Source organism: Pongo abelii, chromosome 18, assembly GCF_028885655.2.
Source record: "Pongo abelii isolate AG06213 chromosome 18, NHGRI_mPonAbe1-v2.0_pri, whole genome shotgun sequence".
NCBI lineage: Eukaryota > Metazoa > Chordata > Mammalia > Primates > Hominidae > Pongo > Pongo abelii.
In genome coordinates, this window is record NC_072003.2 from 31,735,297 (window position 1) to 31,761,157 (window position 25,861).

The 25,861-nt window shown below is 47.5% G+C and overlaps 1 protein-coding gene across 2 annotated transcripts; it reads right to left on the reverse strand.

Moving 5' to 3' along the window:
• Nucleotides 1–1,813: 1,813 nt before the first annotated feature.
• Nucleotides 1,814–25,133, reverse strand: EIF3C (eukaryotic translation initiation factor 3, subunit C). 2 transcript variants are annotated; one of them, XM_024233033.3, is made up of 21 exons: nt 24,983–25,133; nt 24,763–24,893; nt 22,773–22,838; nt 22,441–22,630; nt 22,099–22,224; nt 21,855–21,909; nt 21,617–21,726; nt 21,109–21,236; nt 14,217–14,376; nt 13,989–14,092; nt 13,082–13,223; nt 12,762–12,887; nt 12,533–12,626; nt 10,754–10,944; nt 10,304–10,528; nt 5,159–5,522; nt 2,679–2,838; nt 2,517–2,582; nt 2,341–2,428; nt 2,077–2,239; nt 1,814–1,979 (listed from the first exon to the last, which is right to left on the reverse strand). In XM_024233033.3, exons 2-21 carry the CDS (start codon nt 24,861–24,863, stop codon nt 1,897–1,899), a joined length of 2,742 nt encoding a protein of 913 aa, XP_024088801.1. In that variant the 5' UTR covers nt 24,864–24,893; nt 24,983–25,133; the 3' UTR covers nt 1,814–1,896. The 2 variants fall into 2 exon arrangements, with proteins under 2 accessions (XP_024088801.1, NP_001125656.2); NM_001132184.2 differs by having other exon boundaries at nt 1,815–1,979; nt 25,032–25,088.
• Between the last annotated feature and the right edge of the window lie 728 nt (nt 25,134–25,861).

Here is a 25,861-nt window from a genome sequence, read left to right on the forward strand (position 1 = left end):
CTCTTTGCTTCCAATTTCATACTCTTACACAATGATGCTTCATTCTCTTTCTTAAAATGGAATCCATTCATGTTATTTTGTTACCTTTTTTTAGAGACAAGGTCTTGCTCTGTTCCCCAGGCTGGAGTGCAGTGGTATAATCATAGTTCACTGTACCCTTAACTTAAATAGACCTTAAGCTCCTGGGCTCAAGTGATCCTCCTGCCTCAGTCTCCCCAGCAGCTTGGACTACTGGCACACACAACCATGTCTGGCTAAATTTTAATTTTTTGTGCCCTGCTACTGGCCTCAAGTGATGGTCCTGCCTCGGCCTCCCACAGTGCTGGGATTTCAGGTGTGAGCCACCGCGCCCAGCCCCAGCTGTGAATTTGTTTATAAAAGCCTAGAGCGTTGAAAGTTTTAAGAGACGGCCCAGGTAAGTCTCCAGTGCATCTCCTGCACACGCTCCACACGTGCATTACACTAATCATGCCACTATCTCACTTCTCCAACCCTCTGAGCTTGCACTTTTTTCCTCTGCCTACATCAGTACTTCTCAAATGTGGTAAAGCATCATTTAAAAAAAATTTCCAATCTAGACCGGGCATGGTGGTGCACACCTGTAGTCCCAGCTACTTAGAAGGCTGAGGTGGGAGGATCGCTTGAGACCAGGAGTTTAAGACCAGCCTGGGCAACACAGCAAGATCCCATCTCTTAAAAAAAAAAAAATCCAATCTGTTGTGGACCCATACTTATGTAAAACACAATAAGGCCGGGCACGGTGGCTCACGCCTGTAATCCCAGCACTTTGGGAGGTGGAGGTGGGTGGATCACGAGGTCAGGAGATGGAGACCATCCTGGCTAACATGGTAAAACCCCGTCTCTACTAAAAAAACAAAAAACAAAAAACAAAAATTTAGCCAGGCGTGGTGTTGGGCGCCTGTAGTCTCAGCTACTCGGGAGACTGAGGCAGGAGAATGGTGTGAACCCGGGAGGCGGAGCTTGCCGTGAGCCGAGATCGCGCCACTGCACCCCAGCCTGGGCGACAGAGTGAGACTGTCTCAAAAACAAACAAAAAACAACAAACAAACAAAAAACACAATAAACTTAAATGATCAGAAAACAACCACATGCTTAGATATCACAGCAAAGGCCCAGTCTCTCAATGCACCCTCTTACTGATGGCACCTGTCTTATTATGAACAGGTAACAGTGCATCCACACTGGTCTAGACCAGCTCTCCCTTCTCCCTGCCTGGTGAACCCTCAGGGTCCAACCGTCACTACTGTCTCCACTATGTCCTTCCTGATGTTCCACCCCCTGGTCACATCCTCAACACATGACTTTTTTTTTAAGACGGCGTCTCGCTTTGTTGCCCAGGCTGGAGTGCAGTGGTATGATCTTGGCTCACTGCAACCTCCACCTCACGGGTTCAAGCAATTCTCCTGCCTCAGCCTCCCAAGCAGCTGGGTCTACAGGCATGTGCCTCCATGCCCGGCTAATTTTTGTATTTTTAGTAGAGAGGGGGTTTCACTATGTTGGCCAGGCTGGTCTGAAACTCCCGACCTTGTGATCTGCCCACCTGGGCCTCCTAAAGTGCTGGGATTACAGGCGTGAGCCACTGCGCCTGGCCTTTTAAAACACCCATTATAACTTATGTTATTACAATTTTCTGTTAAATGTCAAAAAGCAGCAGGCTCTTTGAGGTCAGGAACGTGTTCAATTCACCTCTTCATCTGAGCCTTGTGTCTATCATGTGGTAGCAGCTCAGAAATATAATCAGCAAATGAATGGGCTCAACACACCTTTGTGGCAACAAGCAATCAACCAGAACAACTTTAAATAGACCTTTAATGACTGAGGTGTGGTTTAGGACTTCAAGGTTGGATGGTCTAGGCGTGAGACAGAGTGGAGAGCTCAGTAGGCCGTCTGAGACTGCTGCTGGCGGTAGCCACCGCGGCGCATGTAGCCCTCGTTTTTGCGATAGCCGTCCTTCTGGTCTGCAGGAGAGAGATGAGAAGGAAGGGCAGGGAATGCCAGGGGAGAGGCGGTGAGGGCACCAGGAGCTGGGCAAGGAGAGAAGCCAGAAGCACTCACCTCGGAAGTAGCCCCCGTAGGTGCCCTGCTTGTGGTCAAACACCCGTTCGTTGTTCTCCACCAGGCTGCCCAGCTTCTCGGCCAGCTGTAGAGCCAGGTTCTGCTGGGCAGTGGGCTCAGTGCGGTGCATCACCACTGTCTGTGTCGGCTGGTCCAGGGAGGCCTGACAGGCGCAAGGCAGAGGAGGGGACACGACACAGATCAGGCCCCTCTGCTCCAATCCCTCCATGGCTCCACCTGCCCACTTCCCACCCCGGCCCCTACCATCAGCTCCTCATTAATGATCATTTTGCTGATGATGGAGTGCACAGTGGGCAGATCCAGCTCAAACATGTCTGACAGCGTCTCCATGCTGGGGAGAAAGAAGGCAGAGGGCAGGGGCAGTCAGGACCCTTGCCCACAAGGCTGGGGCCCTTCTGTGTCCCCAGGGTCCCACCTACCTGATGGAGTCATAGACACTGCTGTAGGTGAAGAGGTAGGTCCTCAGTGACTCTTCCTGGATCTTCCTGCGGGAAGAGGGGAGAGAAGGGACAACAGGGCCTCAGGGAAGGGGATCAGCCAGTCTCTTCTTCCCCGACCCATCATGGCCTCCATCTGCTCACCTAACCAGCATGGTGCGGACTTTGTCAGCCTCGGGGAAAAGGTCCCACACTTTCCCATTCATCTTCTCATTGATGATAAAACTGTGACAGGTCTTCCAGTCACCCATCTTCATGGCCTTGGAGGCAGCGACCACATGTTCCCTCATGGACTCAGGGGGACCTGAAAGGGTGGGAATGAGGCAGGGCCTAGGGAACTTGGGACAAGGACTTCTGCCCCATTAGCACTCTTTAAGGGGAACAGAGGCTGGAGGAGCAAACCATACTAGAGACTCTCCCCACCTCTCCACCAAACAGCCATGCAGTCGCCCAAGCCACTCCATCTGCGCAAATGTACTTAGGTTTGAACTCAATTAGTCCATAGATGCACTTCAGGGGACTGCTGAAACCCTCGAAAATGTTGACAAATTGTGCGTGTGTCCTCATGTACATCTTCCTAGGAAAAAGGCCCACGGCTTTCATCAGATTCTTGTAAGCTTCCTTGACCTAAAAACACCTCTTCCAGCCAGGCGTGGTGGCTCACGCCTGTAATAATCCCAGCACTTTGGGAGGCCAAGGCAGGCGGATCATCTGAGGTCAGGAGTTGGAGACCAGCCTGGCCAGCATGGCGAAACCTCGTCTCTACTAAAAATACAAAAATTAGCCAGGCATGGTGGCACACACCTGTAATCCCAACTACTCGGGAGGCTGAGGCAGGAAAATTGCTTGAACCCGGGAGGCAGAATTTGCAGTGAGCTGAGATCTTGCCACTGCATTCCAGCCTGGGCTACAGAGCGAGACTCTGTCTCAAAAAACAAAATAAAACCACCTCTTCCAGCTCAACTGGAACGGAATTTACCAAGCCTTCCTCACTCACATCACCTTCATGAATGGTGCCATGCCCATGCATCAATTACACTGTTGCCAGCTTATTATTCTTCCAAGCAGCTCACTTCTTTTCCTTAAGAAACTTAGCCCCGGTAAAAATTATCTCTAAAATCACAGGTTTTATGTATTAATTATGAACTCAGGCCCCCAAATACAATCCTAAGACAAGCCAGGAAGGTAAGACATGGTATGCCGTAGTAACTGGAATTCAGGGTAGACAAAGTGCAAAACTTCTATGGCTAGAAATGGGTGGCAGACAGTGAAACACAAACACGCAGACTCCAGAGCAAGAACAGCAAGCTCAATGCGAATGGGGATCAGGCCCAAATGGAACCATAGGAACAGGGCTAAGTGTAAGAGTGTAAGGAGAGGCACACAGCCCTCCTGGATGAACCTCCATTTTAACCATATTAACACCTGCAAAAGGCAAAGTTGGTCCAGGCGCGGTGGCTCACGCCTGTAATCCCAGCACTTTGGGAAGCCGAGGTGGGCGGGCCACCTGAGGTCAGGAATTCGAGACCAGCCTGGCCAACATGAAGAAACCCCATCTCTACTAAAAATACAAAAAATTAGCCGGATATGGTGGCGGGAGCCTGTAGTCTCAGCTACTCGAGAGGCTGAGGCAGCAGAATCGCTTGAACCCAGGAGGCGGAGGTTGCAGTGAGCTGAGATTGCACCACTGCACTCCAGCCTGGGCAACAGTGAGGCTCCGTCTCAAAAAAAAAAAAAAAAAAGAAAGAAAGAAAGAAAGAAAAAGGCAAGTTTAGGGGCTCAAATAATATCTTTCTATAGGCCGAACAACAGTGCAGGGCTGATGGAAACTGGCTTTCAGAACCACTGTAGGGAGAAATTGAGAGGCAGGGACTGTGGAGAAGGAGACAGCACCTTCCCATCGCTGCTACTTCAGCTCCGGCCAAGGCTAGCTCTGCAGGAAGGCAGGGCCAGGAGTGACAGATTGCCAATATTCTAAGACATGAAAATTCTGATTTTCATGGGAAATTTCCCCACAAAGTAAATCTCACTACATAAGCCAAACAAAATGTGCCTAAGGGAACCTGCCCTTTAGCCCAAACATATACATGACGAGGAGAGGACAAATCTGTAGGGGGATGTGGCTGTGGACACTGGGCTCAGCTCACTCGTCAAGCCCTCCTGTGGGCCAACGTCACAGGAAGGGCGCAGCTCAATTCCTTTCTAGTGAGTCACCATCACTGCAACCCTGCAGGATCTGTCTTTCAAAAGGGGCCAAAGGAATCAATGTTAGTTTCTTGAACGATAAGGCTCTATGATAGTTGGTTTGGCTGGAATATAATGTATGTAAAGGGAAAGAAAGGTCAGAGGTACACATGAGCTGCACTAAACTCGGGCAAGTCACTTAACTTCTCTGTGCCTCAGTTTCTCCACTGGGAAAAAGGGTATTACTAGTACCTACAGCATAGGGCTATTACTAATGCAGATTAAATAATTATTTGTAAAACACTTAGGACAGTGCCAGGCAGAGGAGGTGTCATTAAATCAGATGGAGTCGAGTGGTGGGAGAGTTACTCCCTTCTCTTAATCCTCATGTGTAATCAGGGAGCGACGCAGCCTACTGAACCCTGGAGCTCCACACTCACCCAGCAGGGGCTGTCGCTCGCCCACACGCAGCTGGTGGTGGAACTGCTTGCTGATCATGCGTCGACGGGCATCGCTCTCATGGGCGGCCATGTAGGGGATCTCCAGGAGCATGGCAGACACCAGGTAGACACACTCCAGCAGCTCCAGGTTGATGTGCAGGTGGAAGGGGACCTGACGGCGCCGCTCCACCTTCTCCTGCTCCTGGTTGCGCTCCTGCAGGCTGCGCAGCAGCAGGCCCTGGCCCAGAAGCTCCTTGGCTCGGCCACTCGACTGGATGTCCAGCAGGGCATTGTGTGCGTCCTTGGTCAGGCCTTGGCGGAAGGCACAGATGCCCAGCTGCACCATGGTGCGGTTGTAAAGGATCTGGGGGCAAAGGGTAATAATGCACTCAGAGATGACAGCTGCAAGACAAGTCTTCATTTATTCCATAACTAAGCCAGGTGGGGTTGCTCAGCACTTTGGGAGGCTAAGGTGGGAGGATCACTTGAGCCCAGGGGTTCAAGATGGGCCTCAGCAACATGGAGATACCCCATCACTAAAGATAAAAAACCAAAACAAAACTAAACAAATCTACTTCAAGTGCCTACTATGTGCTGAGCACCAGGCTGGAGAGGGAGAACAAAACAGACAAGTCCCCACTCTGCATGGAGCTTATGTCTAGGGGTGTGGTGTGGTGGGCACGAGAGCTGCACTACGAGGATGGTGACTCATGCTGAGAAGAAAAATAAAGCAGAGGACGGAGTCAGGAAGGCAGTCTGCGCAGTGGTGGAGGCTCAAATGTTCATATAACTACAGAAGGCCTCATTGGGAAAGAATGTTTGAATAAAGACCTAAAGAGAGAGCAAGTCATGCAGGCATCTGGGGAAAGAATATCCTATAAAAAGGAAAAGTAAACGCAGTGATCCTGTGGAAGAACCGGGCCAGGTATATTCAAGAAACAAGGGGCGCGACACAGCTAGGCCTGGGAAAAGATGCCACCACAAGCTTGGGGATGGGCAAGCACCAGACATTTTTTATGAGTTTTTTTTTGTTTTTTTTTTTTTTTTGGAGACGGAGTCTCGCTCTGTCACCCAGGCTGGAGTGCAGCGGCACGATCTCGGCTCACTGCAAGCTCTGCCTCCCGGGATCACGCCATTCTCCTGCCTCAGCCTCTCCGAGTAGCTGGGACTACAGGTGCCCACCACCATGCCCGGCTAATTTTTTGTATTTTTAGTAGAGATGGGGTTTCACCGTGTTAGCCAGGATGGTCTCGATCTCCTGACCTCGTGATCCGCCCGCCTCGGCCTCCCAAAGTGCTGAGATTACAAGCGTGAGCCACTGTGCCTGGCCTTTTTATGAGTTTTAAGACAAGAAACCATGGGAAGGTTTTGAGCAAACAGGTGATATGATCTGACATAACTGAACACGGTTAATCTGTATTATGAACAGAACCAAGGGACTAAAGGGACACAAAGGCAGATGATGGTGGCTTAGAGCAGAGGGTACAAGCAGAAGTGACAGAAGTGTTCTCATAATGGACTGTGAACAGGAATGGCTGGGGAATCAGATACAGTATATGAGGGAAGAGTTCGAATCAAGAATGACTCCAAGGTTTCTGGTCTAAGCAACCGGGAAGAGGGACTTGGCACTAATTAAGATGGGAGATGGCAAGTGGTACAAATCTTGGGGGAAAAGGCTAAGTGTAGTCATAACAACAAAAATGTGGAGATCAATACCAGTCACAAGCTTACATGCAAAAAGCCTTAAAAATGTTAGCAACAGAATCCAGCAATATATAATATAAAAGAGACAATATACATGACCGAACTGGATATACTTCAGGAATAAAAGATTAGTATAAAAATGTAATGAACTCGGCTGGGCACGGTGGCTCATGCCTATAATCCCAGCACTTTGGGAGGCCGAGGTGGGTGGATCGTGGGGTCAGGAGTTCGAGAGCAGCCTGCCCAACATGGTGAAACCCCGTGTCTACTAAAAATACAAAAGTTAGCCGGGTGGTGGTGATGTGCACCTGTAATCCAAGCTACTAGAGAGGCTGAGGTAGGAGAATTGCTTGAGCCTGGGAGGCGGAGATTGCAGTGAGCCGAGATTGCGCCACTGCACTCCAGCTTGGGTGACAAGAGTGACACCCTTTTTCAAAAAACAAAAATAACACAATAATGAACTCATAGTTATTCATTATATGAATAGAATGAAGGAGAAGTAACCGGGTATTTCTTTTCTCTTTGAGACAGTCTTGCTCTGTTGCCCAGGCTGGAGTGCAGTGGCGTGATCATGGCTCCTGCAGCCTCGACCTCCTGAGCTCAAGCAATCCTCCTACCTCAGCCTCCTGAGTAGGTGGGACTACAGGCGTGCATCACTATGCCTGGCTAATTTCTTTTTTTTTTTTTTTTTTTTTTTGAGACAGAGTCTCGCTGTGTCCCCCAGGTTGGAGTGCAGTGGCGCGATCTCAGCTCACTGCAAGCTCCGCCTCCCAGGTTCTCGCCATTCTCCTGCCTCAGCCTCCCGAGTAGCTGGGACTACAGGCGCCTGCCACCACGCCCGGCTAATTTTTTATATTTTTAGTAGAAACGGGGTTTCACTGTGTTAGCCAAGATGGTCTCGATCTCCTGACCTCGTGATCTGCCAGTCTCGGCCTCCCAAAGTGCTAGGATTACAGGCGTGAGCCACCGTGCCCAGCCTGCCTGGCTAATTTCTGTATTTTTTGTAGAGACAGGGTTTTGCTATGTTGCACAGCAATGAAGATAGTATGGGACTTGCATAAGGACAGACAAAAAGATAAATGAATGGGACAGAAGAGAATGACCTGAAAAACACCTACTCTTATAGGTAATGTGGTTTTTCATATTGTTTTCCACAAAGACATCAAAGCAATACAATAGGCGAAAGGAAGTCTTTTCTACAAATGATGCTAGAACAACTAGGTATCCACAAAGAGGAAAAAGAAACCCTGATCCCAACCTCACCAGATGCAAAAATCAAACCAAGAGCAACTATAAGACTAAATGTAAAAGCTAACACCCATAGCAACTTACAAAAAAAAAGAGAGAAATTTAAAAAATCTTCATGAATTTCAGTTAGGCAAAGGTTTTTTAGACAGGATCCAGAAAATAATTACTATAAAAGAAAAAACTGGGCTGGGCGCAGTGGCTCATGCCTGTAATCCCTGCACTTTGGGAGGGTGAGGCGGGCGGGTCACGAGGTCAAGAGATCGAGACCATCCTGGCCAACACGGATACTAAAAAATAAAAAAATTAGCTGGGCATGGTGGTGGGCGCCTGTAGTCCCAGCTACTCAGGAGGCTCAGGCAGGAGAATCGCCTGAATCTGGGAAGCAGAGGTTGTAGTGAGTCAAGATCGCGCCACTGCACTCCAGCCTGGTGACAGAGCGAGACTCCGTCTTAAAAAAAAAAAAAAAAAAAAAATTCTGACATAGGACTAATTATCCAGGACAGATAAAGCACTCCTACAACTCAATAAAATGAACAATCCAATTGTTTTAAATGGGCAAGAACTGACTAGGTATTTCTTATTTCATGAAAGATAAATGGCCAATAAACATAAAAAAGTAAAAAAGTAGCCAATATCAATAGTCACCAGGGAAATGCAAACTAACACCACAATGAGATACCATTAGACAACCAACTAAAATTTAAAAGACCTTTGAGTGGCTGGGTGCGGTGGCTCATGCCTGTAATCCCAGCACTTTGGGAGGCTGAGGTGGGTAGGTCACCCGAGATTCAAGACCAGCCTGGCCAACATAGTGAAATCTTGTCTCTATTAAATATACAAAAATTAGCCTGATGTGGTGGCATGTGCCTGTAATCCCAGCTACATGGGATTGTGAGGCAGGAGAATGGCTTGAACCTGGGAGAAGGAGGTTGTAGTGAGCCAAGATTGCACCACTGCACTCCAGCCTGGGCAACAGAGCGAGACTCTGTCTCAAAACAAACAAACAAACACACACACACACAAAAGCTAAAAGATCGTTGAGACCAGCCTGGGCAACATAGTGAGACCCTGTCTCTACAAAAAAATAAGAAATTAGCCAGGCATGGTGGCACATGCCTGTAGTCCCAGCTACTATGGAGGCTGAGGTGGGAGGATCACTTGAACCTGGGAATTTGAGGCTACTGTGGGCCATGATCATGCCACTACACTCAGTCTAGGTGACAGTGCAAGACCCTGCCTCAAAAAACAAAAACAAAAAAAAGTTTAAAAGACCAATACGACCGCCAGCATGATGGCTCACTCCTGTAATCTCAGCACTTTGGGAGACTGAGGCAGGCAGATCACTTGAGGTCAGGAGTTTGAGACCAGCCTGGCCAACATGGTGAAACCCTATCTCTACTAAATTACAAAAATTAGCCGGAAGTGGTGGCGGGCACCTGTAATCCCAGCTACTCGGGAGGCTGAGGTAGGAGAATCGCTTGATCCTGGGAGGTGGCAGTTGCAGTGAGCCGAGATTGTACCACTGCACTCCAGCCTTGGCGACAGAGCAAGACTCCCTCTCAAAAAAAGACCAACACAACCAAAAGTTGACAAGGAACTCCCAAACACTAGCAGGAGTGTAAAATGGTATAACCACTTTTGAGTTTCTTACAAGAATGTTCACAGCAGCTTCATACATCAGAGCCAAAAACTGGAAATAAACTGGGTGTCCGCCAAGAGGAAAACAGATACAGTGATACGTTCATACCATGGAATAAAAACACAAACAGGAGGGCTGTTTAAAAACCAGCATTACCCCCAGACAGCTTCACCAGGTGCTCTACACATAAACATTTCCTAGTTGCCGCAAATAGACTTTTACATGATCTACACTTCCAGACACAGCTTTTTTTTTTTTTTTTTTTTTTGAACAGTCTTGCTCTATTACTCAGGCTGGAGTGCAGTGGCACAACCTCGGCTCACTGGAACCTCTGCCTCTTGGGCTCAAGCACTACCAAGCCTGGATAATTTTTTTTTTTTGACACGAAATTATGTGTTTACATGCAGGAGGACTGCAGGATGCTGGCAACTGGGAAAGACCAAGTGTCTACTTAAATTTGCACCGGCCAGACAGGTGGCTGTTCTGGTTAAGCCAGTTTGCCAAGAGGCCAGGGGCCTGGCAACTCCTTCACCTCCAAGGCCTCCCCATCCTACCTGCACTGGCGGGTCTGCATGCTGAATGTTGTCCTGCAAGTGGCTCATGAGCATGAGGTCGCGGGCCTGGTACCAGCGGGAGTGCAGAGCATGGTGGTAGATGTGGCAGAGGATGGCGCATGTGCGGATCCGGTCTGTGCGGTCCTTGGCGTAGATGTACTTGCACAGTCTCTCCATCAACACGGCCGAGTCCTCGCCCTCATTTTCTGCCTGGTCTTGCTCAGACTGGGGAGGAAGGGAGGTTATTTGCAAAGGAGATCCAGCTTTAAAAGGCACAGGCTCTAGCAACCAAAGATGAGACTCTATCCAGTCTCATTCTAATACCTCAGTTTCCCTCCCTGCTCCACCTGCAGAAGTCTACAGAGTAACAGATTTGCTGTCAAGTCCTGACAGAAGTGGAGGACAGGTGGACACACCCATTCCCCTCTGCCATGACTGCCACGTGCTCACCTTTGAGGAGCCCTCAGGTGGGGTCAGCTGCCGCTGATGGGCCTTGTAATCAAACTTGTAGTAGGTGTGCAGGATGCGCAGCAGGTAGATGCGGCAGACCTCCTCGGTAGTGCCCTTCTCCTCCAGGTAGCGCTGCACACGCTCGATGATGGCACACACCTGGGCCTCATCCTTCAAATGCTCCACGTACTCTGGCAGGGAGAGCACCCACCCTCGTCTCAGCTGGGCAGCCAGGCTTTCCCATCTGTCCCCACTCATTCCAATCAACCCATCCCTCTTCTGCACCCGTCAGAAAAGTCTAGTTAGTGTGCCCCAGAAAGGCCATCTCCCACTCCCAGGACCCAGAACCTTCCCGTCCCACAGCTTAGGAAAAAAATCCCAACTGCCAACCTCTGCCAATAAGGGTCTGCCAGGCCTGGCCCTTGCCTGGTCTCCCACGATTCTCCCTCTGCCTTCCTGTGCTGGAGTCACACTGGCTTTTTCATTCCTGGAACATCAGGCTCGCTCTCTGCTCCTCCTGTCAGGCACTGTCTTCAGCTGATTCTTCCCCTAACTCCTCCTCATTGGATCTCACCTCAGGTGGTCCCTACTTAAGGGTGCTTTCTCCAGCTGTTAGCTACAGCAGCCACCCCTCCAGCCACTTTTTTACCACAAGGCCCTAGTTTAACTCTGAACTTTATATCATCTAGAATTATTATTATTATTTTTGAGACGGAGTTTCACTCTTTCGCCCAGGCTGGAGTGCAGTGGTGTGATCTCAGCTCATTGCAACCTCTGCCCCGCCGGGTTCAAGGGATTCTCCTGCCTCAGCCTCCCACATAGCTGGGATTTACAGGCACCTGCCACCATGCCTGGCTAATTTTTGTATTTTGAGTACAGCCGGGGTTTTGCCGTGTTGGCCAGGCTGGTCTCAAACTCCTGACCTCAGGTGATCCACCTGCCTCAGCCTCCCAAAGTGCTAGGATTACAGGCGTGAGCCACTGCACCTGGCCCAGAATTATCTTAATATCATACTATTTTTTTTTTTTTTTGAGATGGAGTCTTGCTCTGTCGCCCAAGCTGGAGTGCAGGGGTGCGATCTCGGCTCACTGCAAGTTCCACCTCCCAGGTTCATGCCATTCTCCTGCCTCAGCCTCCCGAGTAGCTGGGACTATAGGGGCCCAGCACCACGCCTAATTTTTTTTTTTTTTTGTATTTCTAGTAGAGATGGGGTTTCACCGTGTTAGCCAGGATGGTCTCGATCTCCTGACCTCGTGATCCGCCTGCTTCGACCTCCCAAAGAGCTAGGATTACAGAAGTGAGCCACCACGCCCGGCCATATCTTAACTACTATTATTTGTCAAACTGCCTTTCTCCATCCAGCACAAAGGTAAGCTTTTGGCTGCCTTGTTAATCACTACACCCTTGACTTGATGGGCACATTCACACTTTTACTGAGTAAACTATGCTGCACTTTCACACCCCAATGCCTCTCATCCAAGCTAAACAAGAGAAGTGAATAGATGCCTTACCCCAAACGTTCTCAAAGTATAGCCCTGAGACCAGCAACCTGGGAGCAGGCTAGAGGTGCAGGTTCTCAGGCCCCACACAGACCTACGGAATCAGAAACGATGGGACTGGGAGCCAGCATCTCAACAGGCCCTTCTGTGTGAATGCTGGGTAAGTCGAAAGGCTGGCTTTTCAAGCACTCTGACTTAGTATAATCCTTACAAAGCTCTAAACCTAGTAATATTCCCCAAAATTTTCCTCTCAGCAAAGCCCACGTTTGCTCAGGCTCACCTTGGGAGTGAGGGTCAGTATTTTGCATTATTTTGGTAAATTCTTCATCCATTCGTTCCACCAGAGTTAGGATGCAGCCACGGACACGCAGTGGCTGAAAAGGAAGGTGAAGGAGGAGTCAACAAATTAACCCAGATCTCAGTCTCAAACCTCAATCCTCGGGTCCCACTGAGCCTTCCCAAAACATAAAATACACACCTCCAGTTATCCTGCCAACTCCTCCCTTTACCTGGTCAGCGTTGTGCAGGTTCTCACTCTCTTCCAGAATATTCTCTCCAACAAAAATGTTAGGATTTGCAAACAGGATATCCATCAGCTCATTGATGCAGTCCAGGCACTTCCCCCACATCTCTGGCTGCCAAGATTTCAGGCCACAGCAGAGTCAGAGGTGTGAAGGTAGAGTAAGCGGATGCCTCCCCCTTCAGCAGGAATCGTGGGGCCTTCCACCACCAAGACTGCCTCCATAGCCCCTGAGTCTTAAGACGTTAGGTACCTTCTTCCCCCAACCCACCAGCTATGCCCTGAGATGAGCCTCTTCACTGCTCTCACCTTCATGTAGGTTGCCAGGTTGGGGTTGTAGTCATAGAGAGAGGCGATGATATTGAACTTGATCTTGACAATGACGCCCTCTCCCAGGTTGTTTTCCGCTGCAATCTGAACCAGCAGTTGCAGCAGCTCAATCTGGGCAGCACTAGAGGGCCAGAGAGCTGGGTGAGGCTTTGGAGACAAATCACAAAGTCTCTCCCAGGATGCCCTCTTCAGATAACACGCCCTCCACGTCACCCATATCCCTGCTTCTCCTTTATAAATTCCAAACAGAAGCAACGATAATCCCAACCATCCTGGAATGCTGTGAAATGCTTCACACCTACCACCATCCTCTGTTACCTAATAACTAAAGAAGGTAAACACTCTTTTACTTTTTTAATCTTAAAAAAAAAAAAAAAAAGGCCAGGTGTGGTAGCTCATGCCTGTAATCCCAGCACTTTGGGAGGCTGAGCCAGGCGGATCACTTGAAGTCAGGAGCTTGAGACATGGTGAAACACTGTCTCTACTAAAAGTACAAAATCAGCCAGGGATGGTGGCGGGTGCCTGTAATCCCAGCTACTCAGGAGGCTGAGGCAGGAGAATCGCTTGAACCCGGAAGGCAAAAACGTTGCAGTGAGCCGAGATCGCGCCAGTGCACTCCAGCCTGGGCAACAACGAGACTCCTTCTCAAAAAAAAAAAAAAAAAGAGGAGAACATTATCTCATTGTGTAGATGGGAAAACAGACCCAAAACGTTAAGTGATTGGTTTTAAGTCACAAGAAGAGTAAACAGCAGATAATGGACTGGGATGCCCCAAGCATACCATTCCCTCTACTATAGCCACACATAGACCCTCCCAACAATCCCTTCCCCCAACCTCCACTCTCTGCCACCCTGCAATCCCACTGCCCAGGCCCACGAATCTTACCGATCAGTTCCCTTCTTGCCTCGTGCCTGTAGGATCTCATTCAGTTTCTTGATAACAACAGCATGGGTGATCTCCGTTCCCTTGGCAAACATTTTTGGCTTCTCCTGTATCAGTACATATCCCGTCATGTGCATGCCAGCGGGAACCTGTCCTTGCCTTTTCCCCACAAGGGGACCTTTATGCCCTCCCAAACTGTTCCCCAATTCATTTTACCTCTGAAACCCTCACCTTAACCAAGGGCACTCCGCCCCGGACCCTTTCCCACTCCCCGCCTTCATTGTCCTCCTCCTCCTCATCCAGGCGCTTGGATTTCCTGTCGTGCTTCTTCTTAGCTTTGTCCTCCCGTTTCTTCTCGGCTGCCTTCTTGTCCTCATCTGTGGTGGGTGCCCTGCCGACAGACATGGGAGAAGATGACAGATCAGCCCCTCCCCACCTCTGAGGCTTCTTCCTCCCATCAACTTCCTCTTTTCCTCCGACAGCTCCTGGGTCCAAGTTATGCTCTACAACAATGACCTAGAGGGCACAGTTAACCATAACCATAGCCATCTCTAATAAGACAGAGTACTCACCAGGCCACTGTAGACATATTAATAGAAACGACCTGTCAGCTAGGCATGGTAGATCGCTTGACGTCAGGAATCCAAGACCAGCCTGGGCAACATGGTGGAACCCCATCTCTACTAAAAGTACAAAAATTAGCTGGGCATGGTGGTGCACACCTGTAGGAGGCTGAGGCACGAGAATCACTTGAACTTGGGAGGCAGAGAAGGCTGCAGTGAGCCACAATCATGCCACTGCACTTAAGCCGGGGTGACAGAGCAAGACTCAGTCTCCCAAAAAAAAAAAACAAAAAAAAACCAACCTGTCACTTTGCTCCAAAGCTAACATCTACAGTTTTCCAAAGAATCCACAAACAACTTATTTTCTTTGATACCAGCTGCTTTCTCCAGACTGACCACAACTAATCAATGAATCAGTTTCCCCAAATTTATAAAAACATTTTTTTTCTTTTTCACTATTCCTAAACTGTTTTATCCCTTTCTCTCCTCTCTTGACAACCGATTAATCTAAATTCTGAATTTTAAAAAAATGTTCACTACAAAAAAGGTCCCCACAAAACAGAAAAAGATCACCAGCTACCTTGAAATGGTCTTAGGCTACTGGATGTTGCCTGAAACCATCTCCAGACTTGCGTATGTATTTATGTAACAAAATACAAACTAAATGGCAAAGACAAATTACTTCAAACTTTGCACAGATACTGAAGAATAAATCTTTCCAGAAAGACTCAACATTTTTCAAACCTCATATGTAATTATCATAATCTACCATTTGAACATTTATAAATAAATTTCATTTTCACTGCTTAAAAGGTTTGAATGTGTTTTTGGAATAGTCTATAAGTTTACCAGTTAAATAAGTCTTCCCTTGCCAGAACACCAATGCCATAACTCTCAACAAAAGTGTATAGACTGGCCAAGCACAGTGGCTCAAGCCTGTAATCCCAGCACTTTGGGAGGCCGAGGTGGGCGTACTGCTTGAGCCCAGGAGTTTGAGACCAGTCTGGGTGACAAGGTAAAAAGCCCATCTCTATTAAAAACAAAAACAAAAACAACAACAACAACAAAAGCTTATGGATCTTTCCCCCGTACCACTGCAAGACTCTAATGATGACTCACTTTATAGGTAAAATCCTTTGCAAATATGCAAAGTATGTTCATTAAACTAAAACCTCTTGGTCCAAACCATCTGTATAGCTCTGAGATCAGAAGAGCTAAAGCTATTTTTAAAAATGAATGCTTCAAAAGAACTTAAACTTCCTTGGCTAAAGTATTACTTCTAGCACTAAAGATAGTATGATACACACCTCAAAAGGGAAATGTACTATTGTACGAAATTCTAACTGAAAGACCTAAGACTTGGCTTGACCTCTCCTATGACAGATTATACTCTGGTATATTCATATCTTGTTAGAAATTATCAGATAACAAATGTTTATATCCTCAGCTATATCATCAACAGATAAAAGCAACATTTCTAAACGAGTATTACCTCTACTTAATACATAGTTAAGAGACTAAAAAGTCATTATTGAGAGACACCAATGGAAGTCAGGCCTAACTACACTGCAAAGGACCACACTATTTTCCCATGCCTTCCCAACCACAACTACTGATGGAAAGCCCTAGATGTATACCCTTGCTTAGGATCCTAACTTGGACATTCAGTCTCACTAGAGATCCTGGGGTTCACTTAGAAAACAAAAACAAAAACAAAAAAATGCTTCCAGAATCAGGTAACTCTTAGAAGCAGACAGCAGCTCTGTAAGAGTTCACAGGTCGCTGGGCACAGTGGCTCACGCCTGTAATCCCAGCACTTTGGGAAGCCAAGGCAGGCAATCACGAGATAAGGAGATTGAGACCATCCTGGCTAACATGGCGAAACCCCGTCTCTACTAAAAATACAAAAAATTAGCCAGGCGTGGTGGCACGTGCCTGTAATCCCAGCTACTTGGGAGGCTGAGGAGAACTGCTTGAACCAGGGAGGCGGAGGTTGCAGTGAGCTGAGATTGCGCCACTGCACTCCAGCCTGGGCAACAGAGCAAGACTCCATCTAAAAAAAAAAAAAAAAAAGAAAAAAAGAAAAAGAGTTGACAGGTCAATCATGACATCAGGTATAGATGAACTTCCCCCTAATACCTTCAGATCACCATAAGACAACAGACGGCCTTATCCCACATCAAAGAGACTGAAGCTCATGAGAATAAACCCACTCCTTTACAAGCTTGTTTTGACCAAAAGATGAAGGTTAAGAAATGCTGATGAGGGAAAGGGTATATTTAGACTGGCTGAATCTGGAGTTGCTGAAAACCCTTACTGGCAGAGGGCCTATCGTGTTTTCTAGAGCATCCACCAACCCTGGATGGCATACTCAAGGACAGTTAATATCAGAGTTTACACAGAAAAATGGGCAAACAGAATCCATTGTTCTGTAGTTTTGCCCTCTCTCCTTGTTCCTCTTTCTCCTATATAAATCCTGCTTTTGCTCAGTTGGAAATTAATCTGAAAATCTGTCTCCCTTGTTATACAGGTGAAATCGTGTCTGTGAATTATTCTTCTACACTACAAAGTCACAAACTCTCAACGTCAAAAAGCTTCTGACACTTGAAATTCTAACTTTATTTTCTCAAGGGTTTTCCTCAGAACATTGATTCAACTAATTTTAGATTTTTTTGATTAGGTATACAAGTCAGTTTACAGGTTAACAAAAAAAAATTTGGCTGGGTGCGGTGGCTCATGCCTGTAATTCCAGCACTTTGGGAGGCTGAGGTGGGCCGGTCACGAGGTCAGGAGATCGAGACCATCCTGGCTAACACAGTGAAACCCCATCTCTACTAAAAATACAAAAAAATTTAGCCGGGCATGGTGGCGGGTGCCTGTAGTCCCAGCTACTCAGGAGGCTGAGGCAGGAGAAGGGTGTGAACTCGGGAGGCGGAGCTTGCAGTGAGCCGAGATCGCGCCACTGCACTCTAGCCTGGGCAATAGGCTAGTGTCTCAAAAAAAAAAAAAAAATTCAAGGATAACCTCTAAAAGCATAGCATGTAACTCCCAAACCAGCAGAGAAAAACAAAATGAATAATAAGAAAATATATATAACTAGAAATGGGGGAAAAAAAAAAAAGAGGATGAGAAAATACATGTAGGCTAGGTGTGGTGACTCATGCCTGTAATCCCAGTACTCTGGGAGGCTGAGGCGAGCAAATCATCTGAGGTCAGGAGTTCGAGACCAGCCTGGTCAACATGGTGAAACCTCGTCTCTACTAAAAATATAAAAATTAGCTGGGCGTGGTGGTGCTCACGTGTAGTCCCAACTACCAGGAGGCTGAGGTTGCAGTGGGCCACGATTGCACCACTGCATTCCAGCCGGGGCAACACAGTGAGACTCCTTCTCAAAAACAAAAACAAACAAATAAAAGAAAAATAAAATACAGGTTGAATATCCCTTATCTGAAATGCTTAGAACCAGAAGTGTTTCAAATTTCAAATATTTGCATATATATATAATGAGGTATCTTGGGAAGGGCTCCAAGTCTAACTATGAAATTTGTGTGTTTCATCTACACCTTATACAAACCGCCTGATGGCAATTTTACACAGTATTTTAAATAATTTTGTGCATGAAACAAAGTTTTGACTGCAACCTGTCACACGAGGTCAGATGTAGAATTTTCCACTTATGGCGCTCCAAAAGTTTCAGACTTTGGAATTAGAGATGCCCAATCTTTAGAAGACAGAATGAATTTCAAAATAATTATGATGAAAGAAACTACCCCCTCCAAGTTATATACCATTGATTACATTTACATAAAATTCTAGAAAATGCTAACTTACCTAGTGACAGAAAGCAAATCAGTGGTTGCCCAGGGATAGGGTGAGGAAACTGAGGCAGGGGAGAAGTATTACAAAGGGGAAGGTGGAAATGTTTAGGTGTGAAATTTTTAGGATATTATGTTTTGATTGTGGTGACTTCTATGGGTCTAAATATATGTCACAACTTATTAAATTTAACTTTAAGGCCGGGTGCGGTGGCTCATGCCTGTAATCCCAGCACTTAGTGGGAGGCCGAGGCAGGTGGATCACGAGGTGGGTGGATCACGAGGTCAGGAGATCGAGACCATCCTGGCCAGGCTGGTCTCAAACTCCTGCCCTTGTGATTTGCCTGCCTTCGCCTCCCAAAGTGCTGGGATTACAGGCGTGAGCCACCACGCCCAGCCAAGAAACACTCTTAATCATACAGCATGGCAGAGTTAAAAATAAAAGGACAGGAAACGTCCTTTTCATAAACGTCCTTTATCAGGTAGAGGGAAGCTCCCTTCTATTCCTAGCTTCAGTCTTTTATCAAGAAAGAATATTAGGATTTTTTTCAAATGCTTTTTTTTGCATCTGCTGAGATGACTCTATGGCTTTTGTCTGTTATTCTATTGATATAGTATATTAGTTGATTTTCATATTAAAACATCCTTCTATTATTGGGATAAATCCTACTTGGTTATTACACTTTTTTAAAAAACTTTTTGGGAGATGAGCCCACCCATCCTCCATCCCCCTACAGGCAAGGAGGGGGTGCTCCCATATAATCCTTATTGTATGTTGCTGTGTTTGCTTTTCTACTATGTTGTTAAGGACTTTTGCGTCTGTATTTATAAAAGTATAGCTTTATAGTCTTATAGTTTTTTTTTGTTTTGTTTTGTTTTCTAAGACAGAGTCTTGCTCTGTCACCCAGGCTGGAGTGCAGTGGCACGATCTCGGCTCACTGCAACCTCTGCCTCCCAGTTCAAGCGATTCTCCTGCCTCAGCTTTCCGAGTAGCTGGGACTACAGGCGCCTGCCACCATGTCTGGCTAATTTTTTGTATTTTTACTAGAGACTGGGTTTCACTGTGTTAGCCAGGATGGTCTCGATCTCCTGACCTCATGATCCGCCCGCCTTGGCCTCCCAAAGTGCTGGGATTACAGGCGTGAGCCACCATGCCCAGCCTTGATGTCTTAAGTTTAATTTTAGGCCCCACTTGCTCCCTCAGACAGGAGCCTTTGTGCAACACACATGTGTAGTGCACATCACACACCAAAGTCCACACAATGGGAGACTTCAATACACAATTATTCAAAGACAAAAATGCAAAGTACAGTAGATATAAAAGATCTGAACCAATAGCAACACTGATAGTTCTGTAAGATGTCAACAGGTTAAAAAAATGAGTTTCATGATCAAGCAAGTTTTTGAGATGGTTAATAAAACAAAGTTAGGCATATTTATTCTCATGGAACTTTCCAGAGGTGGTTGTAAACCCTCCAAGAAGGCGTGTGATAGACAATGCGGCCCAGACCTTGACCAGTGTTCCCTGAAGCACTGGACAAAAAAAGCCTTCTCAACAAAATGCCCACCAAGTAAGTTGTTCAGCCTGTCCAGACCTCTAGAGGGCTGGAAACTCACTACCTCCCTAAAGCAGCACGACCACAACTTTTAAACACAGGAAAGCAACCTCGAGAGCAATAATCTTCCCATTAAAAGGGTACTATTTGTCTGGGTGCAGTGGCTCACGCCTATAACCCCAGCACTTTGGGAGGCTGAGGTGGGAGGATCGCTTAAGCCCAGGAGTTCGAGATCAGCTTGGGGAACATGGTGAAATCTTGTCTGTATTAAAAACACAAGAATTAGCCAGGTGTACTGCAGTGTACCTGTAGTCTCAGCTACCCAGGAGCCTGAGGTGGGAAGATCACCTGAGCCCAAGAGGTTGTGGCTGCAGTGAGCCAAGATTGCTTCACTGCACTCCAGCCTGGGAAGAGCGAGACCCTGTCTCAAAAGAGCACTATTTATCTGTAGTTTGCGCAAACTGGCTAAGAAAAAATAAATAAAAGCACTATTTTTAGTGAGCTTGAGATTTCAATCCCGTGGGATACAAAGGAGCAGGTATCACTTTTATTTCAAAGGGAGAAACTGAGACTTAAGGTCAAGTAACTTACACAATGTTGTACAGCTGATAAAGGCTGGGAGACAGACTCCACACTGGGATCCTCCCCTATTCTGACTGTCCCAGTAAAGGTCATGAACACTTGCGGCAATCTGTACGCTGTATGTGTACTAAGAAGTTATCAGGAAGGGTAACACAGTAGCAACGCACACTGAGGGCTCACCACACGTCAGTCCTAGATGAACTACTTTCTTACATCACATCTCCCTGTATTCCTGCAGCTATTCTGGAAGGGAGGGTTCTCTGCCTTATTTTACAGATGAGAAAACTGAAGATTAGACAGGTTAAGTAGTTTGTCCAATGTCACACAGGTATCGGGTGCCAAAGTGAGATTTGCACCCAATCCACACGCAGTGAGTAAGGCTGTGGGTAAATATATGGACTCTGGAGCCTTCAATTCTCACCTTTAGGACACATTAGCTTTGTGACTTTAGCCAACTAATATACTTGACTCTCTGATCCTACTGTAAAATGCTAACAGTTGGCTTCTCCAACCTAAAAGGACTCCATGGAAGAATCAATAACCTTCCAGACAATTAAAGGCTTTCCACCAGTTCCAGTGTAACCCTAGGTCCCACTACCTTCCTTACTTTTTAAGAAATCTTGAGGCCAGCGCGGTTTGTTTCCCTTCTTCCTCCTCTGAGTCGGAATCGGAAGATGTGGAACCTGTGTCCCAGTCTTCATCATCTTCGGAATCTTCTGAGTCCTCATCTTCATCCTTAGAGGGAAGAAAAGAGGATCAGCAAGAAGAAGATAGGGAGATTGACTGGTGTCTCCTCCTTACTAATGCCATGTTCGAGATTTATTTTCTTGAGTAGAACAAGAGTGGCTACTCATGGAATCGATACCACGGGCTGGGACTCACCATCAAGTCCCAGAGTGATGCTGCAATTTGGCCGCAGGAACACACACAGCTTCCCCTGGCAGAGCTGGGCCCAGATCCCTGTTTGCCCACTGCTCTGATGTAAGAGGAAGCTTGTTCTCAACTCCACTAAATTCCACCCCTCCCAACCCTAGGGGTTTGAGTCTTGTCTTTTTCCCCCAGGGACTCAGGAACTACCTCTGGCAGGAAATCACCCATCTAACTCTGGCTCTTACATCCATCTTTTTGAGGAACTTGCGACTCTCGCCAGAAGGAGCTTCTGATTTCTTCTTCAAGAAAGTTGCAGCACTGACTCCGTCCTCATCCTCATCCTCATCTGAAGAGCCTAGTGGTAACGGAGGGAGAAAAAGATCCTGAATGTTGAAAAGCCAGACTGGAGGGCAGCCAAGAAACCAGGCCAAGAGCAGCACTAACTCTGGACTTCCTATTTGCAACAAAGGTTCTTTTGCTCACCTTCTGAATCCTCCTCATTTTTCTCAGCATCTTCATCCGCAGATTGCTCGGGGTTCTGGACAGAGAGGGAAGTGAGAGAACCACCATGGATGCTCTCCAGCCATCCACCCACCCCACCCCTCCACCCCAGACAGTTCTATCATCTTCCCGCTCCAGTCACACCTCCCACTAGCAATTCCATCTTTGGGTCTCAGACACGGGGTCACTGTTCCCAGTTCAGTAAGTGTGCCTCTAGCCTCCCCACCTGCTTGTAGCTTGTGATATGGGACTCGAAATCACGGTTGTATTTTCGGATCTTCTGGCGCAAGGTGCTCAGAGCCTTGGCATTGTTCTTGTTCATCTTCTTCTTCCCTTCCTTATCTTCCCAAAGCTAAAAGGAAGAAGAGGAAAGAAACAGAACAGTGATTTGAAACTCAGATTTCCTAAACTCCAGGCTTCTTCTCCACTTTTGAGTCTTGCTATTGGAACACCGCTGGTACTACTTATTAACTACATCTGTTGGCTTATTTTTAAAAGATCCTATACATCCCACCACTAAAAGTACAAAACCATGAATAAGTGGTGGTAATAAATATAGGCATCACACCTCATTAAGATAGTCCTCTAGGTCAGCCAGGATGCGGATATAGAACCGGGGGACACCTTCTTTGTCCACAATGCTTTTGGCCTTCCCATATGCTTTTCCCAGGAGCTCAAACTCTTCCAGGCACTTGGTGACATCACGAATCTTCATGGCATTACGGATGGTCCGGATAAGGTTGGTCAGCTCCTCAAACCTGGGTTGGGAGCCCAGTACCACATTGAACATGCCCACCGAGGAAAAACTCACCACTGCTCCCAGAGACTCCCATCACCCAGCCTCCCCACAGCTTCATTGCTCCCAGAGACTCCCATCACCCAGCCTCGCCATGGCTTCACCTCTTGTCCTTGGCACTGCGGACAACTCTCTTGGTATCTTCTTCATCCTCGCTCAGCAACAATGGCCTGTTTGGAAGGAACAGAGGCCATTAACCTCCTTTCCCAGTCTTTCCAAGAGATCCCTATTTCCCTACTCAGGACAGGTAGAACTAAGTAATCCAGGCCATCCACACCACACCCATCCTCTTTTTGACTCCTCCTCAGGGCCACTTCATATACAACTCAATCTTTTAAGTGTACATTAAGTAATGCCTTTCGCTCAGTGTTATAGCAACACAAAGATGACATTCACTATCCTCTCAAAAACAAATGAAAGTGCTAATTTACTGTGTAACTAATGACACAGAGACACAAGTCACCACAGAAGTAAAAAAAAAAAAAAAAAAAAAGAGGTAGAGAAAAATGCTACTTGAGCTATAAGGAACAGAAAAGGCTTCAGGGAGGTGGTACCTAAACTAGATCTTAGCAATATTTCCCAAAGTATGAGAGGCCAGCAGCAAGGAGAAAGTCTCAATGGCATTAACACCTCCACTGCTAGTATTTTTCTATAATAGTAAGACCACACCACAGGCTCACAGTCAGCAACAGTATCTCTATTCTTTTTGTTTGTTAAGAGATAAGGCCTCACTATGTTGCCCAGGCGGCCTCCAACTCCTGAGTTTCAAGGGATCCTCCCACTTCAGCCTCCAGAGTAGTTGGGACTACACACATGCACCATCTTGCCTGCCTCTTTTCCCTTTTTATTATTTTTTGGATTACTTTGGGGGTGTTTTTTGAGGTGGAGTTTTGCTTTTATTGCCCAGGCTGGAGTGCAATGGCGTAATCTCGGCTCACCGCGACCTCCGCCTCCAAGGTTCAAGAGATTCTCCTGCCTCAGCCTCCTAAGTTGCTGGGGTTACAGGCACGTGCCACCACACCTGGCTAATTTTTGTATTTTTAGTAGAGATGGGGTTTCACCTTATTGTCCAGGCTGGTCTCAAACTCTTGATCTCAAGTAATCAGCCTCCCAAAGTGCTGGGATTACGGGCTTGAGCCACCTGCCCAGCCTGGATTATTTGGTATTTTATGGCAAACAACATTGGTTTCCACCTGTGAAAGTGATACGAAACCATATGCATATTGGCATATACATGTGCAATACATACTTTTAAAGCAGTAGCACAAACATGTGGCAGATGTTTAAGAAACACCATTCCAGCGGGGCACAGTGGCTCATTCCCGTAACCCCAACACTTTAGAATGCCGGATGGGAGGTTCACTTGAGCCCAGGAGTTCAGAACCAGCCTAAGCAACACAGTGAGACACCTTCTCTACTAAAAATTAAAAACAATTAGCCCGCCGCGATGGCGTGCACCTGTAGTCCCATCTACTTGAGAGGCTGAGGTGGGAGGATAGCTTGAGATCTGAAGGTCGAGGCTGCAGTGAGCTATGACCCCTCAAAAAAAGAAAAAAAAAAAGGAAAAAGAAAAACCATCTATTGTTTCAAAGGGTAAAAAAAAAAAAAAATTAATGTACAGAAATGGGGGATGGATATTTACGTAGAGGTGAACAGGCATATAAAATGTTTAAACACCTGCGTACACAGCAGGTGGCCAGACTTCAGAGTCACATCAGGGGGCTCCCAGATACCAATCAAGCATTTTGCATTTCCTTCTGTGAGCAGTAAGAAGTCACTAAGGACTTCTTGGCGGTAAGATGAGAGGAGACAGGTAGAGGCTGTAGACTTAAGGCCAGTTAGGAAGCTGATGCAACAGATCTGGCCTGGGAAACCTCTGTGATTCTATCCCTTGTGCCTGGTGGGTGGCCTCCCGCTATCACAGCCCTCTAAGGCTGTCTCTCTCCAACACCGCTCCGATCCTGCAAACTCTGGTCATTATCCAAACCCGCTCCCCCCGCCCTCACCTCCCTCCCCTCCCATGTGCACTGCGTTCCACAGCCTGCCTAACCCCGCACTCCCAGAATGGTCACAGCCACAGCCCCCGAAACTCACTGTTTGCCATAGTTGCCTCCGACAGGTTTGGTGACGAGCTCCTCCCCGGACAGGGACGACTCGGACTCGCTGTCCGAACCGGTGGTGAAAAACCGCGACATGGCGACGGCGCGGAGGTGCTACGGCCGGACCTGCGGGGAAGCCAAGGCGTCACCGGCAACGCGAAGAGGCCCGAGCCAACACCTCCCGACGCCCGACCCCTCACCGGCCCCACCCGGACCTCGACCTGGGTCTCCCACCACGAAGCACGAGGCCCAAAAAATACCAACCAGCTGAGCCCGCGAGTCACACTGCAGGCCCGTGACAGCGGAAATGCCGAGAGAGAAGGCGGGTCCTCGCGCCACTTCCGGGAAGCGCCGACTAACTACACTGGGAGACTACAACTCCCAGTGGCCTTCGCGCCATAAGGGGGCGGGGACAAGCCTGAGGGAACTGGGCGCTGAGACCTTGGCTGCGGGCGTCGCGAATCCTATCGCGCGTTCGTGTCGGGATTTAAAACACGAAGATCGGCGGGGCGCAGTGGCTCACGCGTGTAATTACAGCATTAATAGGCATTAATAGTATAGAAGTAGATAATCCTGCCGGGTGCGGTGGCTCACTCACGCCTGTAATCCTAGCGCTTTGGGAGACCGAGGCAGGCGGATTACCCGAGGTCGGGAGTTCGAGACCAGCCTGACCAATATGGAGAAACCCCATCTCTACTAAAAATACAAAATTAGCCAGGCGTTGTTGTGCATGCCTGTAAGCCAAGCTACTCGGGAGGCTGAGGCAGGAGAATCGCTTGAACCCGGGAGGCAGAGGTTGTGGTGAGCCGAGATTGAGCCATTGGACTCCAGCCTGGACAACAAGAGTGAAACTCCATCTCAAAAAAAAAAAATAAATAAAGTAGACAATGCTAGCCAGGCACAGTGGCTCACTCCTGTAATTCCAACACTCTGGGAGGCTGAGGTGGGCGGATCACCTGAGGTCAGGAGTTCGAGACCAGCCTGGTCAATATGGCAAAACCCTGTGTCTACTAAAAAATATGAAAATTAGCTGGGCACGGTGTCACCTGCCTGTAATCCCAGCTATGTGGGAGGCTGAGGCTGGAGAATCACTT

Excerpts from the sequence above, each read along its gene's own strand:
- EIF3C (XM_024233033.3), bottom strand. The coding sequence starts at position 24,863 with ATGTCGCGGTTTTTCACCACCGGTTCGGACAGCGAGTCCGAGTCGTCC. Across the intron at positions 22,839-24,762 it reads GGAGGCAACTATGGCAAACA|GCCATTGTTGCTGAGCGAGG; the intron begins GTGAGTTTCGGG and ends CCTTCCAAACAG. Across the intron at positions 22,225-22,440 it reads TAGAGGACTATCTTAATGAG|CTTTGGGAAGATAAGGAAGG; the intron begins GTGTGATGCCTA and ends TCTTCCTTTTAG.